The following is a 17228-nucleotide window of genomic DNA, read 5'->3' as shown; positions in this document are numbered from 1 at the left end:
ATTCCCGATCAGTCCATAAACACATGCGCACGTATACACATGCGCGTCCATAAAGACGCAAGGACACAGGCAGGGCACCGCGGTAGGCACCGCGGCCTCTGTTCAATTCCCAGTCAGTCCATGAATATGTGCATGCATACACATGCAGACACACAGGCATAGGACTTGGATCGCTCATGCACGGAGTGTACGTGGGGGATTAGTGCGGGCTGAGGCTGATGGTGTAGGGGTATCACCTTCGCTTTGCATGCGGTGCTGTGTCTGGTGCTGTTCGACCAACACCTCGTAAGGAATCGTTCTGGGGGACACGTACGCGTGTTTACTCGGCCGGTGACGAGAGAACGACACCATCGTAATCCTTACCCAAGCCGCATTGTCACACCGGACAATCTCCGGTTTGGGAAGTCCATACTCCTCGAAATTCCGGAACACGTCTTTCGATGCTGAGAAAGAAGCAAAGAGAAAGACAGAAAGAAGGGGTCCGGATGTAAGGATAAGGAAAGGCTAACTGCTATCCGAACACAACAGTTACCGCAGCTGCAGACAAATGCTGTATTACGAGTGTCTCTACCGAGGATAGCTAGACGATAGTAGCGCAGACCTACGGCGTGCGTTTGATCAGGGCGTGGTTCCTGGCTCAAGCTAGTCACTTGAGCATAAGCCGCTATTCATGTACGTATGTACGCACGTAGCTACATGTGTATACATTCGAAGGAGAGATTACGAAACCTCTAGAGGTATGATCGGATAAGGTGACGACGATGTGTCAGTTGGCCGCTGTTTGCGTAGAGCGCAGAATCATTTCCTTGTCTACATTGTCCACGGTGAGCACGGGAGTGCACGAATGCATGCCAACAATTCGAAGAGCATGCCTGCGTCTCACAGTTACTCCAAGGAGTTGAGAAGCGATTGCTAGCAACAGTACCCGTGCCGGTGATGAGCACAATATAAAGAAAAGAAAAAACATACATTACCGCGATGGCGAGGGTAAGGCAGCAACCCTTGTCGTGGCCGCTAGCAGGGTGAGAACGTAGCTACCCACGTGAGATATATGAACAAACAAACGGTCGCCAGCCACTCATTTCTAACGACAGCGGAGGAAAGATCAGAAACCCCGGAGAACATAGAAGGAGGCGCCACCCTCAATTTCTATTTGTGCTGTTCTTTCTTGTCTCCTACAGTGAACCTCTCGCAATGTATTTCCCTTAGATTCTAGCGGAACTGCAGCCGAAGTGCGTTTACAGAGAAAGAGAGATACTGGGGTGCCAAAACAAGACAACGTATCCGCCCGCCGGGTTGTTTTCCACCTTCGTCCCGCTGGGTACTCTCTCCGTTCGCCTTCCCTTCTTACCGTCTGGAGGATGCTTCAAATGAGGATTTAAGTACGCGACAGAGTAGCCTTTCAACACTCGAATATCGATATCCGACCCAATACAAAAGGCTCTACGCAACAAAGAAAAAAAAGAGGGAAGGTATGTGGGTAGTCTCACGAGTGTACGCCGAGGAAAGTAAGCCTGCAAGGTGGAATTCTTTTCCACATCTTTTCTTTCTATCCATCTACAAGACATCGAGCAGCAATTAGAAAAGGGCTTTCACGTGTACACGTTCGTATTCACAATCGTAGGTATGTGCGCATATGTGGTGTCCCTCTCTCTCACTTGCACTCGCTCCCTCTCTATATATAGGTATGAAGACGCCTACCGGTGTACAGGAATACCTCGCCCTCGGCAGCACATGCATGTGATTATGCTGAGCTGGATCACTTAGATGCACAAGCTATATGCATGTGCATACAGAGACGCATGTGTGCACGTGTGCATCCTCCTCCCACACGGTCCTTCCCACATACCCTAGATGGAGATCGAACATACATACCCACGTATTTGCACACCGACTTACATCCAGACGCCTACACACACATAGACATCTTTTGCATGTCTTACTCGATAAAAGCCGAACGGTTCTAGGGAGAGAAGCAAATGTACACAGATATATGTAGGCACGTGTAAGTTCATCACACTTGGGCTCCCATGTTGTTTCCACTCCGTATGCCGCCAGCTCTCCTAAGACGGGTTTTCAGGCTAGACCGGAGCAAAGGTGAGGCTATAAGGTTGGTAGAGTTCTCAGTTGAATACAGGCCCATTACACTGCATAGTCCCCCTGAACTCATTCAGACATGCATCTATCCATCTGTCCCAGTGAGCGGCGCAACGATATATCACGTAGGGAGACGCCATTGGAGTACCCGTAATGTGTGGCAGAGACAAGGATGCTGCCCGTCCCAACGAAAGGATCAAGCACGACGTGTCCTCTCCGAACCTGAGCCTGCAGAGTAGCACAGAGAAAGAAAGGCGTACGATCAGTTGCGAGGTCCCCCGGCGGGATACTACAACACAGTCCGAAGACGGGAAACCTACGCTCTCTCGGATCCCCTTCTCACCGACGTGATCGGGTCCCCCCCCCCCCTTGATGAAGACCCGCGTACCTACGTGCATGTGCGTACTCGGTGTCATAAGACACATAACCTTGACACAGAAAGAAGCAAACTATATCTATCTCTCATCTATAGTCTACTGTATCTCTAGTTCGTCATCGTCCCGCCACCCCCCTTGAATAATGACAAGCTATGAGGGGTTTCTTCTCCCATGAAATGATCACGAAGAAAACACGGTGATTTCTCGCTTCATCGCAAACCCGGAAAAAACTGGTTCTCTGTTCTCTCTTCTCCATCTCTTGCCTGTTACTGCAAACTAAACACTTCCACACCGTCCTCCAAGCGAATGATCTGCCTAACTAATGTTCTATCAGCTACACGCAGCTAGCATATATATAGACATGCATGTTCCCTAGATACATTACAGCAATACGGCAATGAACTATGTGAAGAGCAGAGAAAAGAAAGTTTTCGTACCTGGTGACACATAAGGAAGGCAAGCTCAGTATCGAGAGATGTAGGTCCTAGGACTGGACGTATGGGGAGACGAAACGACCACCACCACGGCTGCTTATCATTGTGCCTTGAGGCGATTTCTCTTCCAAAGAAAACACGCTGAGGAGCTGGCGCAGACTCGAGTGGATTCCCGGGGGTGGAGTGAATCCATTCCTTAGCAAAGGAAACAAGAAAGCAGAAACGATAGCATCAGCAAGCCTTCACGTAAACCTCCGTCCATACTTCTTCTACTGCAAACGTAAAAGGTATCCTATCCATATGTATACAGAAAACGGAGAGGGAGAGAAAGGTAGAGAGAGCGAAGAGGACCCAGGAACGAGAGAAAGGCAGAGAGGCAGAGAGAGCAAAGGAAAGAAAAAAAAGAGTTCCGAAGCCTTCTACTATCTCTACGTGCGCAATCTGAACTGAATCTTCACAGGGGAAAGCCGATATTCAAGAAGACTTGTCGTACCTCAACAACAGCAAGAGTAACATCAGGATTCTGAAGATCCACCTTTTCTGTTCCTTTGAAAAGAGAAGAAAAGAAATTCATTCGACTTCTCTGCTCCTCAGCTGAAAGGGATTTTCCAAAGGCCTTCACGCGAAACGCCCATGTGGATTCATCGTTGATGTAAGACTGAAAGATTTCCACTCGCGATTCTTCCTGCATGCGCTTCAAGAGAAGAGGATAACTATCTTCTTCGGCCCAGACCTAACAGAAGAAGTAAAGAAAACAAGGAAAAGGCAAGGCGTATCACCATATAGGCTGTGGAGTGAATGAGAGAGTCTTCATTGCCTTTCTCTTCCCCTTTCTTCAAACTTGACAGAAATCTTATCTTCCGTTCTCTCACTAGGAAAACATTCTATCATTGAAAGCGCGTACCTATATGCTGCGACTTCGCCTTTCAGTAGAGCAACTCTGATCTTCATACTTGTCTTGCGGGTCTATCACTCATGAGGATTCTCTCTGTCTCTATCCTTTTCTCTATCCAGCATCTTGTACACTTATGTTTTCTTTCTCTCTCTTCCGGGTGTCTCTTCACCTCTTCAACACACCGCCTTCTACAGTCCTTCAACGACATCTTTATCTTCATTCTCCCGCTAACGCACAGCCCTTTTCTTATGCTTCTTCCTCTCATAGCCCTGACCGGGAAAATGCTCTCATGAGTGATATGCCACGTCACTCGGAAGAAAAGCGAAGAAAAACAAATGACCTTCTCACTCCTCTCTCCATCACATGTCCATCACGACCTCGTCAACCAAGCGAAGATAACGATACAGCTCAACGAGCAGCTAGACCAGGAGAAATGATTCGCTCATACCCTCCATTGCCCAGTCAACATCTAGCCAGACAGAGTAGTCGAAGTATTCCTCACTAAGGGACTAATTCTTTATGTCCCTTCCCACTGAGCTCGTGTAGTAGACTTTGTACGTAGCAAGAAAAGTTCTTTATATCTTCTCTCTCCCGACGCTTCACGTCATCGTCACTCTCCTTCAGTCTTCTATTCCTCAGAAACATACAGACTGACTGCGTACCCACGCGTCCATAGAGTGCTTTATACACTGAGAAAGGCTTTTACAGATTTAGATCCCCGAGTCTCTTTCTCTCTATATGCACATACATGGTTCGGATATGTCGGCTGCTGCCTAGGCACCAACGTACGTAGGGATGCGCTCGTCCATATTCGTTTGTTCGGTTGAGTCGACATTTATAACTATAGGAGCCGAATGTCTTCATGAGACACACCGCCACCTCATATCCATTCTCGTTCCTCCTGGAGTGAAGAGGATCTCTTCCTTCCATCTATTCTTGTTTTCATTCTGTAGTTGTCTTTCCAAGAAGAAACCTTCAGATAGCTTCTGCTGTTTAGTCCGGAAGCTTACAGCGTACCTCTATGAATGCTCTAATGAGAATACTTTTCTTCAGGATGCATTTAGCGATCTCCTCAGAAGGAATCTGGCAATACACGAACTGCGCCTCAGAGTCGGAGGAAGGACGTTCTAGCTCTCCATGTCTCCACAGATATTCTGTAGATGCACCTCCTTCACTTCTAGCAAGGGCTTCAAGTTCTTCTAACCGAAAGCCATTATAGTCATTGTGATAGAGAAACCAGCATAGGTAGCATGGGGGATTTTCTGCATCCTCGCCAGAAGATGTCCCAGACACTCTTTTCTTCAATATACCTAAAGATTTCCCTTTCTGAGAGACAGGGAGTCGTGCGGGTGAGGAAGCAACAGACAAGGAGAGTGTCGTAGAGTTAGAAGACGACGGAGAAGATGGAGAAGTCACGGATGGAGCTGTAGGGGTAAGGGAAGCTGTCGTCTGTGTATGGAGATGTTGGTCAGGGGTATCCGTAGAAGGAGCAGATAAAGAAGAAGAACACGGAAGTTTCGAAGATGCTGAAGAAGATGCCGGTGATAAGGCTGAAGAAGAAGGGTGAAAGCAACAGGGAGAAGAGGGGGAAGAGACACTGGAATTGAGAGAGGACGATAACGGAGGCAGCGTGGAGGATACGGTAGAAGACGAAGAAGGTTCAGCAGGAGAAAGAGGAGAAGAAGGAGAAGAAGAATGAAGACATGGTGACGACGTCATTGTGTGAAGAATATATGGAAGTAAAGAGACATGGAAGAGAACGAAAAGAAAGTTGCCGAAAAGAGAGGTCGGGAGACAAGAAAAAAGGGAGTGAAGACAGGTACGAAAGAATGAAATCTCTCCGTGTCGATGTTGTTGATAAGTAAAGAAGCTTGCAGCAGCAGAGAAAGAGGAGAAGGGAATCTCTTGTTTCCCAAGATGAAAGATACTTCCCTCGTAACACAAATATTAGCGAATTGTCTTCTCTCTTCTTATGCTCCTTTTGTCGCCCTTTCTAGCGAACCTTCTTCCGCCCTTCTTCGTGCGTGCTCTAACAAATGAACAGGAGAGCATCCATAGACACTTCACTAGTCACTTCATTTTTTCCCGAGAAGACGAGACAGCTGGGAAATGACCGAAGCGCTAAGCAGAGAAGGAACCGGTGAAGATGACAGTAGCTTTCCGCTCAAAGAAAGAACTCCTTACGCTTCTCGACGGCAGTCGGTCCGATGGTGTCCCCTCTTGTCCTTTCACGGGAGAGCACAATCGACGATGCTCCCAGCGGGAGAGAAGCGGAAGAACAGAGCCGGCACCCCGCGAGCGAGCCAAAGGAGTGAAAGGGCTGCCTTGCAGACAAAAAAAAGGAAGATTAACAGGACGACCAAACTGAGAGAGGATGGCAAAGGTGATTGAGTAACTTCTTTCCCTTTTCTGTTGGAAACTCGTCTTGTTGCATGCGCCCAGGCTGCTGTAGCCGCAGGAAGGATTGGTTGCCCCGTGCTGAAAAGATGGCAAGAGACATACCTGGCTAAAAAAGAGAGAGTGGAAGAGACTCTAGACCAAGTGGAAACAAGAGGGGGGGACAGGATCTGTGTGTCTTGCTTTTCTTTATTTTCCAAAGAAGGCATGCGGAGAGCGAAGAATGCAAAGAAATCCATTTCCCAACTGCATGCGGTCGGGCCACTGCGGAGAAACACTTCGCTTTTCTTTCACGCTGACACACTCTTTCACTCGCTTTACACTTCCCTCCTGTCTTCTCAAAAACCGTTATTTTCTTCTTGCCGTTCCCCTCCTTTCTGAGTTCTTCCAAGACCTTCCCGAAGAAGGTCCCCAAACATCGAACGGTCTCTTCGTACTGGGAGAGTATAAAACAAGACGTTTCTTAGTTCTATCAACACCATGTGTTGTTTCGATGGAATCGCAATTTGAAGACGCACACAGACAGAAGGGTCTGAGAGTGCCGGAACGAGCGACTTCTCAAAGCATTCCAAACAATCCGCTTGTGTGCGAACACTTCCTCAGGCCTTTCCTCCTTTCTCTTGTCTCACTCCAGCCCTCTCTTGTCCATGCAAATCTTTTCCTTTCTTTTTCTCCCACAAGTCAGCATCCGTTTGTGCTTGGCCATCGTCAGTCGGCACCCCATCTCAGATCCTCCTTCCCATCTGTGGTCTTCTACACTTGAAAGCTCTTTTTCTTCTCTTCTGGCGGCGCGTTGGAGGTCTCCGTGTTGCTCTAAGGTGGCGTGTCTTCAGTGAAATATACTCTACTTTGGAGAATTCTTATCGCGATGCCTAAACAAAGACTTCTCACCACGGGAGGGGGTGGGGGGAGCAAGGAAAGAGAGAGAGGAAAGAATGAGAAGACGACGAAGCAACAGGCATTACTTACTGAACCCTCAAAAGAACGCCGTACGGCAGCAGCTCTCACACCCTCCTCTCATAGTTCCAGTCCCAATACTCATGCTGGTCGATCCAACCTAAGAACAGGCGACAATCGAAGCAGAAGACAGAGAGGAGGTATGTGTGTTTGTCTCTTTCTACCGTCTTTCTTCCTGTAGGAGTCAGTCACCTATTCACGAGAGATCCAGTGTGTTTCTTGCGCTTCTTGTCTTCGCGGGAAGGGGTGTGCGACTACGGAATGGCTTCCTTTCGAACTCTCTGGATTTCTACGACCTCACCCTATTTAGGTCAAAATACCGATGTGATGCACGACACCGATGTAGCTTTGGGCTGCCTGCTCCTCCTGCGTCGGAGAGGGAAAAGCCTCTCACCGCGTGCCATACACGAACACATTCTTTCACCTATAGGTCGTTCCATATACGGACACATCTTCTGCACACGCATATATGTATGGGTGTGTAGAGAAAAATTCATTCTGCTGGCACCTCTCTGCTCAGCTTCTCAACACACGGGAGCGGCCAATCAGGGAAACTTCCTCCGACAACCTTTGCGTCCACCCATACCTCGAAGGCTGTGAGAGAGAGACAGAGAAGACTTAGTCGGATTTGCATGTCCTCTCTACCATACTCAATGAAGACCCCCATTGTTTACATTCATCAGTACATACGTCTGTACGTGAACGGTTAAGTCTTGTTCATTCAAAAATACAGACATTTCCATCATTCTAGATGAGTTCCTCGTCGTCCGTTCCACACACTTTATACATGCGTCAAAGCGTGTCTCCCCTACAAAGGTGTGTATGGTGTATAGACAGTTGTCGAGTTTGTGAGAGGGTCATACTGAAAAGGAAAAGTATAAGGGCACGCTTTGGGAAAGAACTGAGAGCTTCTCCCCCTCCTCGTCAAGCATTCCGTCCGCAGTGTTTCCATACGTAGCATCTCTCGAGAATATAGATACCTGGGTGTCATTGTGTTGGACTGTATGGTCATACAACAGGAATAGGTGACAGGAATAGCAAGCATCGTATAGAGAGTAGTACACAATCGTAAGTTAGTCGATACAGAGAACAATAAGGAAGTATAGCTTCCTGTTGAAAAGAGTCACTTTATATAGATTACAGGGAGGGGAGAGGAGAGGGGAGGTGAGAGTGGCACGTCGGGTTGGGTTCCCTGTCATCTTCATTGTGATTGCCTGGAGTTCATGGGTTTCCTTTCAACGAAGGAAGCGTCCCTGCCATTTATGCCTTTGTCTTTGCATGTCCTTGTCTTGTCGTTTCAGAATCTTCTTCTTCTCTTAATAGAAAACTGTCAGGTGGATCTTCTTCCTTGTCCTCGTCTCGCACTGCAGCCGGTGCTTCTTCTACGACTATTCCCGCACCATCTTCACCCCGTCCTCTTTCTCCTGCTCTCTCTTCTTCTCCCCTACCTCCTGCTTCGAAACGCATGCGGTGCTCTTCTTCGGCTCCAGGCCGTCGACGTCAAGACGTCTCTTCTCCTTTGTATCTTCATACCACACAATCTGGTGTAACTGCAGCGACCCCGAAGGAGATTTCTATGGTGCAAGACGAAACAAAGAAGAACAAGAAGAAGGACGACGAAGAGAAGCAGGAGAGAAGTACTAGACAAGCTGCACATGAAGGGAAGCATCCAAGAACGAGAACAAGAGGAGAACGTGGTGGTGGAGAAGACGGAAAAGGCAGTGACGAAGACGATAAGCATGACAAGAGTGGGGGGTCGGCTTCATCTCCTCTTTCTACTAGGAATATGAGAGATCAGGAAAAAGCCAGTCAAGGAAGAAGTGAAGAGAGAGTTTTATCAAGCGACAATCTTCAGAAGAAAAGTGACTTACATCTCCACAGGAATCATAATAAAGGTACGCCTCATGAAGAAAGAAAGACGAAGAAAGGGGAAAAGGAGGAGAGTGACCCACAAAGAAAGGCAAATGAAGTCGATACAAAGAAACCTACTACGCAGGAAGGATTTACTTCAAAGCAAGTTACCGGGCGTTCAAGATTATTAGATATGAAGAAAGCATGTCAGGAAGATGAGAAAGAGAGATCTCTTCACGAAAAGAAGAAGAATATAAGAGAAAATGGGGGAGGAAGTAGAAGAGAGATGTGGAGAAAAGGCCAACTGCAACAACAAGAGAAAGAAGATGATAAAGATCACGATGTACATTCACCGGCGTCGTCTTCTAGCAAATCATGGAGAGTAACAGAGGAAGGAACTTCCAAAGTAAGAAGCATTCAGATGAATAGAAAGAAGAAGCAACGAACAGGAGAAGGAACAGAAGAGGGAAGTTCCTGTCCAGCTCCGTCGTTGAATCATCTTCATCCTCACAGCGTTCGAATGACACCTTCATCCGATGTGTCTGATAGTAGAGAAGAAGAGGAGGATGAAAAGAGGAAAGAAAATCTAAGACGTATTGATGGAGGTAGCCACGAGAACATGAAGGCGTTAAGCTTGGTCTCCACACCTGCAACAAGGGAAAGGAGAAGAAGAGGAAGAGAGGCAGAACCAGCAGCTGAGCAGGCTGCATCCTTACCGAGTAGTGTCTCTCCTTATGTTGAAAAAGAACGAGAAGGAGAACGACAACGAAGAAAACAAGAAAAAAAGAAGGAAGGAATGGGTAAAGGCAAGACAGAGAAGGGAGGAGGAGAAGAAGAAGAGGAAGCGGGGGCTGTGGTTAACCTTCTTAAAAGTGAGGTGCCCAACACAGTCTTCAAGGTAGGCAGCCTTTATACTTTCCGTGCCTCCTTCGTTTTCTCGTAACATATATATGTATATACTTCTTTCTTTGTCTCTCCTTTCTCTCCCGTTTTCTGCATGTGTCTGTGTATGTCCGTATGCCTGGCTAGAGAGATCTGCGAAGTTTCTCTTCATTTGCACGTGGTGGAGTGAGATACCTGTCTCCCTGATGTATGGATCCACTCGAGTGTGTATACATGCACACTTTGATATCGACAGGGGTTGTGACTTGTCTACGAAAAGAAAGACGGAAACAAAACATCTTCTTTCATTCTGCGATTGAAGATGTACCCTACGTCGGACCGTCCAAAATGATGGACGTCCTTGGAGTAGTGAGGTGTAGAGAGAGACTCACCTACATCCACGTGGGAGTGAAGTAAGTACAGCTCCTTGTAAGCCTCTATAGAGGTCTATCTGTATGGCCAAGAGTAGACAGTCTGCCTGATTCCTTAAGACACATCCTCTAGATGGGATTATTCTTACTCTAGTACCTATCCCAGTTATCTCGATCTGCGCTGAACCAGATCTACGTGGAACGGGTCCTACTCCAGCAGCGCCGCAGTTCTACATTCTCGTTGTCGTATGGATGACAAGAAAGATGTAAATTTCTCCGTCTGCACACGCTTTCTGAAAGACAGATGCTTTAGTGCCTTGGTGCCTTGTCTGTGATGTCTTCTTTTTCATGTTCTCCTTGGTTCTCTCTGTAGGTCTTCTGCACACACTGCGAACCGAACTATAGCCAACCATGGACCACACGCCGCCAAACCACATCGACAAGCACAGGCTTCGTTACCGTCGATGCCAACGGAGACAGGTGTCTCTTAACAAATGCTCACTCAGTGGAGCATGCTGCGGTCGTGCAGGTACAAGATCAGATAGATTGACAGATGTAACTTTTTTGCTAATTCGTTACTCTTTCTGCTAGTATAATCACAACGAGTGGATTGGAGGAATATCAAGCTCAGCGTCAATCCCACCCCATTGTTGTTGTAGTGTCTGTGTGTCTACGCATCGTCTCCACACACTAAGAATGTGGCGAAGGACGAATGCATCTCTCTGTGGGTACTATGAATGATAGCACGATCCATGTTATACTGTGGCTGACATCTGTCCTAAGGTGCTGTATTAGCGACCATTTGTATTCTTGTCATATCAGACACTTTTTGCAAGGATAGGAAAGACACTGAAGTATTTATCCATCACATCTCCGAGCCTAAATCTTTCAAGTGCAATACCGAGCGGGGTGGATAAGTTCCTCTTCGGGATCCGCGCATAGAAGCGAATCAATGAGAAGATCTAAACTAGGCACCCGTGATGCTGTCAAGAGCCAAAAGGGGTACCTCTGTGTATGCAATGTGTTAGCAATTTCGCGGATTCCTGGTGCAAGAGAAGTTAGTCGCTGACGCACCAGCAGGTACTCGTTTGAAGAACATCACTCGTAACTATACAGCGGTATATATGCAGTCTCGGAGAATCACGACCTCTGCTAACTCTGTAAACACCAGCGTCCTTATTTATCTAGAGAGTGGTAAGTGGTTACTGGGGTGTCAGGCAATTCTGTGTGTATCGATCTTCTCCTATTGTTTGGCTACGGTAAGTGTCTTGTCTAGATAGCTCTTAGCCCTTCGTTTTCTTCAAGCACTCGCAAGGACATACACAACAAAGAGATTGTGAAGCGGGATTTTCTCTCTTTATCTATATGACGTTTATCAATTGATGGGTATCCTTATCCATGCATACGTCGGTATAGAGCCACCTATATGGTTGGGCGGCATGACGATGGCAATACCAATCGTTCACCATCCGTTTCTTATACAGTGGGGTACATACACCTAAGTGTTTTTATAACTCATTCTCTGTTGTTCTTGCCTTTCTGAGTAGAAGTCTTTTCCATGCGGGTCGCTCTTGGGAGCGGCGGAGGAAGAAGAGGAAGAGGGATCTTTATTTCTGCTTTTCCTTCGTCTTCATTGCTTTCTAATGAGTGTTGCTGCCGAGTAACTCTTTTTCTACTACAGGTTCGGAAGAGAGGAGATCACCAAAAGTATGAGGCCAAGGTTGTTTGTATTGGCCTGGAATGTGATCTAGCCATGCTTCAAATTGCAGACGAAGACTTCTGGCAAGGTGGCCTTTCTCACTCTCTCTTCTTTCTGGACTTCTTTCTTTTATTGGTGCCGTCCCTCTTATCTTTCAAGCCCTTCAGATTCGCTCCGCGACGGCGTAATAGTATTTCTTAGGGAACAAAAGGGATGAAGGGACGAACTGTGCAGAAAGGACAAGACTCTTCCCCGAACTCTGCTGTTAGTTTTCTGTCATAGATAGATGGACTGGCAGATAGATAGAGCTCTTGGGGCGACCGTGATGATGACAGGGGACGCGCACACTTAAAGAGACTCCGGTAGATGTGTTTTTTGTCTGTCCACTCATCAGGAGTTGATACACTCATCTCTTCTTACTATCTCGCGCCCACCGGCAAATACGGTATCTCTCCTCGATAAGGCTTCCTTCTTCTCAGGGATACACCCCCCTCCCTGCTTGTGATCCCATTCGATCGCTTCAGTTCACTCGGACTATACACGTCCATACATCACTTCTACATTCATGTGTCAAATACGCAAACATGGGTTTACCTATGTGTGCGTATAAGTGTCTATGCCAGAGTTTTCCTCCGTTTGGTCGTGTACTGTGCGTGGTTAGTCACCGCGGTTTCAAGGCACCGCCGTACCTCTATGTGAATGTGCAAGACTTTCTCCACATGTCTCTGTCCTGTGGCATCTTGTCCGTTTTTTTTGTCCTGTCTTTCTCCATCTGTCCTCCTCTTACAGGAGTAGGCCCGCCTTTGCAATGGGGGCCCTCACCTCTTCTTGAAGATCCTGTGACGGTTGTTGGTTACCCTCTTGGAGGCGATAATTCTTCTGTCACTCAAGTGAGATCCATGGCTACCAGGGTTGTTCGACGTCTCTTCACCACCTTGCTCTTGTGTATGCTACTAAAGGCGAAAGAAGCTTTTGTCGTCTATTGAATGGCTGTCTCAGACCACCCGTCATCCGCACCATAATAGTACAGAAAGCGAAGTTACACTCATTCCGTTCCATACAGCTCGCCAAGTCTGTCTTACAGGTCGCCGACGAAGAAGAAAGGGGTTTGGTGGTCTGTAGGGGTGTGGTGTAGAAGTCGTCTGTCTACAGCTGCACTCATGAGGAGAAATGAAGCTAGCTCTAGAGGCTACGGAAGTTTAGTGAGGAAGGTCGGGTCTGTCCGTAGAATGCCTGTCTGAAGAGAATCAGCCATAGGAGTACAAGAGGGAGCAGGCGTAAGCGAAGAGGGGTCGAAGTTCCTCGGTCTTCATCTGTTCATCGTGTTCCATGTATCTCTGAACAGATGTACTTGTCTGTTTAGCAATAGTCAAGTGGACAGAGTGGTCTCCTAACTTGGAGAGAGACATGTTTTCGGAGAAAGAAAGTGCGTGTTCATTCAAGAAGCTGATCCCGTTATATATGGCATTTGTTATACTGTGGTGTGTGTGTATGTGTCTTTCTTTGTGTGTCAGTTCTCCTGATTTTCATCCCTATGTAGTTTTATCTGCGATGCAAGTCAACAGAACTGATACACAGAAAAGCTTTGCACACACATCACGTCAAATTTATGTGAGGCTCTCCTCTCACTATGGAAATCTCCGGGTTGTGTCAGTGGGATCTACGTAAGATCCATTCGCTCCTTACTACCAAGTAGTAGAAGCAGTAGTGTTTGCATCATGTCTATATCTCGCCTGCGCTGTAGTATGCTTTTCTCTTCGTTTTAGGGAGTTGTTTCGAGGATGGATCTTCAACAGTATTCGTTAGGGTCTTGTAGCTTGCTGGCCATTCAAATCGATGCGGCCATTAATCCAGGAAATAGTGGTGGACCAGCCTTGAACAAGCATCGACAGTGCGTGGGCATTGCATTCCAAAGTCTAAAAGACGGCGAGACAGAGAACATTGGATATATTATACCTAGTGAGGTAAGAAAAAGTGGTGAAAGGCTTCATACTTTCTTCTGTGTGGATATATGCATGTATATACTCCTGTATGTCTATGCTGCGGCACGTTCTGTTATGAAGAAGCTAGGGAGGTGTGCATGGGGGTAGCAGTAGCATCACATTCTTGGGTGGAGTGTTCATTGCTTTCGTGGAGAGCCTTCCGTCATTTCGTGTTGAAGTCTTTTTTTCTCTTCTGTTTTCCTTGTCTGGAGCCTCTGTGTAAAAGACAGGAGGGAAGTAGGGAAGCTCAGGGTCTTTCAAAGGTGGGAGGGACACCACGTGATTTAGCATCCTAACGGACCATGTTACTCGAATGGGATATATAGAGAGGACAGTTGGGGGGGTCTGTTTGTCACGGATACGCGTCCTTGGCTGGCGAGGGAAGCTCATAGTCGTACAAGTTGGCATAGAAGCTATTCGTCTTCTCGAGTCCGTACATCCTATACATACTGTGTAGAGACGTCTTCTTTGGGGAGAGGCAATGCTAAGTAACGCTGAAGAGATCGGTTTTATCATTAGCTAAGGTTTCTTAGGGAGCTTTTCAGCGTCACGGAAGTATATCTCTGCGCTGCAGGCGGACATCCCCCAGGCACTCCGCTAATAGGCAGTTGCAATAGTACTAGTATAGAAAACCAAAGAAGACAGTAGCTGAATAGGTGTAACTACTGCTGTGGATTCCTCGAATACGCACTCACCTACAACGGATAAGTTTTTGAGTGTTCACTGCGTATTCTTTTCCTCCCTTGTTCAGTTGTCATTCCCGCTACTATGTGTGTTGCGTATGCACTCCCTGGCCCATCCATCCGCATCCGCATCCTCTGTAAATCCCTATTTAGAGGGCTTACATATTTGAGAAGCGGTGCATGTAGGTAGATAGATTCCTACTGGTCCCAAGAACATCCGCGGTGAGTCTTCTGTATCTTTATTGGTTAACCTCTGGTGCGATGTGCGCGTTGTGCTTCTCCCCTTCCTGCTCATGTCTCTTAGGTTGTCAGACACTTTCTTGAAGATTACAAACGTCACTCAAGATATCTCGGCTTCGGTGACGGAGGCTTTACATGGCAGAAACTAGAGAATAAGTTTTGTCGCCAAGCTCTTGGTCTCAAAGAAAAACACGAGGGTATCCTCGTTAAAAAGGTTTGTCCTTACAGAGCAAAAGAGGAAAGAAGCAAAACGGGATCAGGATGGAGATCTACGTGTTGTTCTGCGAAGTGGATATGTACCATGCATGCATGCATGTACGTTATATGGCTCGCGTACGTACCGGTGCCTATGTACAACAACTATGTGTTCATTCCGACAGAGGCGTGTGATTGTGATATTGCCCACGACGTCGGATACTGAGTGACCGCCTGCGCTAAATACGCGAGGTGGTCCCCATTAGGAGAGAAAGAAAAAAAACATTCGTACGTGAACAGCAGCCACACAAGTGTCTGTCTGTATCCTTACACATGATAGACTGACTACCTTGTTAGCCATCAGAATCTCCTGTCTCTGGCTCGTTAGCCCAAGGGGTTGTAACTGGCTAGCCTTGTCTGTTCTCTCTCTCTTACATGAATATATGCATTTACACTGTTGATAAGGGTGGTGGCGCACGCATCTAGTTACATATATGTGTATGCACGTGCGGGATAGTAACACTGTTGTAGTACTTCGTATGTATGTATGTACGTATGTGCGTGTGTTTTAACTGCCTTGCTGTCTTACCGATATCACCTCTGCCGGCTTCAAGCGGCAGTGAAACACACACGACGAAGTCTCTCCCTCTTGCGGCTCAGCGGGGTTCCGTCTATCTTCCTTCAAATGTACATGTATATACATATATGCTTGTGCTGATATAGTTAGTGTATATGTGGACAAAGTTGGTGTGTATGTGTCAGCTTTTGTCTGTATTTTCTTTCCAGGTAGATGGAGCAAGTACAGCAAAAGGTGTTTTACAGAAGGGAGATATCCTACTGGAGATCGGCGGTCAGCGCATTGCAAGTGACGGGACCGTTCCTTTCAGAAATGGAGAAAGAATTCTCTTCACTTGGCTATTTAGTCAGATGTTTGTTGGAGATATCTGTCATCTCAAACTCATTCGAAATCACCGTGAAATGAGCGCGCAGTTCACCGTGGGAAAGCTGAATGTAAGCAAGTCATAAGATCACAAGGCAGGGAAAAAGAGAAAGAGGGAGAGAGACTCTACGTTCATCGCGCTTTTCAGCACACGGAGAGAAGTTTTTTATAGGGGCATTCCTAGTCCATCCAGACTTACGGCATACTGATGACTTGTGTGTTGTTCTTACTTCACTTTTCTTTCCCCCTCTGTGGTGTTCTTCGTTCTTCCCAGAAGATGAAAGGACACCTTTGCGCAAGGCTCCACGCCTGAATTGCTCTTTCGGGGAAGACACGAAAGATATGCTGTAGTTGGAGTAGGAGGCAGGAGTGTGGATAGCGAAATCTTCAGTCCCTACCAGCGTAGAAGTTAGGTCGTTCAACATATTCTGCTGAACATGTATTTACGTACAAACAGTGTACTGTTCTGTTCGTGAAGGATCTATGCGGTTCTAGGTGCATGCATGTACTGCCGAGGTCTTCGTGCCGGCACTGCTATATTTCTTGTTTTCAGACACCGGAGTCGCTTCTGGCGCTCAATAGAATGCTTCCGTCTCAGCGTCTTACATGGTATTCATGCTCCACAGGCAGTCCGGCTGCTAACTTGTGTATCTAACTAGGCTGTTCTCTCATTATGGTAGCGGGGGCGACTGGTGGAAGAAGCATTCTTGGTTTCGTATTAGCTGTTTAAGATGTAGTCCAAGAGACCAGAAAGTGTTCGGATATGTAATGGATTGCTGTCGGAGACGGTGGTTTCACTCTTCCTTTATTTTGTCCTTTCTAATCATCTCCTTCTGCCCTTTATAGTTTTGGTGTTTACCCTTCTCTGCCTCTCATTCACATTTCCTCAACAGCTTCTCGTACCCGCTAATAGCGATCTAAGAAGGCCGGAGTATCTCATTGTCGGAGGTCTAGTGTTCGTCCCTCTGTCTGAGCCCTTTCTTAAATCAGAGTACGGAGAAGACTTTGAATCTCGGGCACCTGTAAGTGACGGAACTAGACAAAGAAGACTCATTCTCTCATTCCAACACTAGAGATTTTCTGTTTTCTCGTGTCTCAATCATATCTTCTTCGCGGGGCTCTCTCTCTCTCCCCACATTCGTTAACTGGAGAGTCCAGTGCGCCTGCAGGTCTGCAGTCTAGGTATTTCGATCGTACATCTCAAGAGCAAGTCTTCAACCGTGTGTGG

General features: G+C 47.0%; 2 protein-coding genes across 2 annotated transcripts in view; one reads left to right on the top strand and one right to left on the bottom strand.

Moving 5' to 3' along the window:
• Positions 1-51: 51 nt before the first annotated feature.
• Positions 52-6454, bottom strand: CSUI_002003 (trna guanosine-2 -o-methyltransferase trm11-like related). The gene is made up of 6 exons (XM_068062205.1): positions 3813-6454; positions 3402-3641; positions 2912-3103; positions 2246-2325; positions 1352-1443; positions 52-443 (listed from the first exon to the last, which is right to left on the bottom strand). The coding sequence occupies exon 1, from the start codon at positions 5520-5522 to the stop codon at positions 4797-4799; it is 726 nt and encodes a 241-aa protein (XP_067925820.1). The 5' UTR covers positions 5523-6454; the 3' UTR covers positions 52-443; positions 1352-1443; positions 2246-2325; positions 2912-3103; positions 3402-3641; positions 3813-4796.
• A 49-nt stretch (positions 6455-6503) lies between these two features.
• The window catches only part of CSUI_002002 (protease do-like 9), a gene marked incomplete at its 3' end in the record, with an annotated part of 11134 nt that continues 409 nt past the window's right edge, over positions 6504-17228 (top strand). Inside the window, exons 1-9 of the mRNA XM_068062204.1 lie at positions 6504-7297; positions 8459-9906; positions 10635-10790; positions 11943-12048; positions 12750-12850; positions 13727-13924; positions 14930-15079; positions 15847-16071; positions 16894-17022. Coding sequence (XP_067925819.1) covers positions 7069-7297; positions 8459-9906; positions 10635-10790; positions 11943-12048; positions 12750-12850; positions 13727-13924; positions 14930-15079; positions 15847-16071; positions 16894-17022 — 2742 coding nt within the window. The remainder of the gene's footprint in view (positions 7298-8458; positions 9907-10634; positions 10791-11942; positions 12049-12749; positions 12851-13726; positions 13925-14929; positions 15080-15846; positions 16072-16893; positions 17023-17228) is intronic.

The sequence above is a fragment of the Cystoisospora suis genome (assembly GCF_002600585.1).
Source record: "Cystoisospora suis strain Wien I chromosome Unknown contig_832, whole genome shotgun sequence".
In the NCBI taxonomy this organism is placed as follows: Eukaryota; Apicomplexa; class Conoidasida; order Eucoccidiorida; family Sarcocystidae; genus Cystoisospora; species Cystoisospora suis.
The sequence above is the reverse complement of the archived record's forward strand: the minus strand, read 5'-3'. Positions and strand labels throughout refer to the sequence as shown.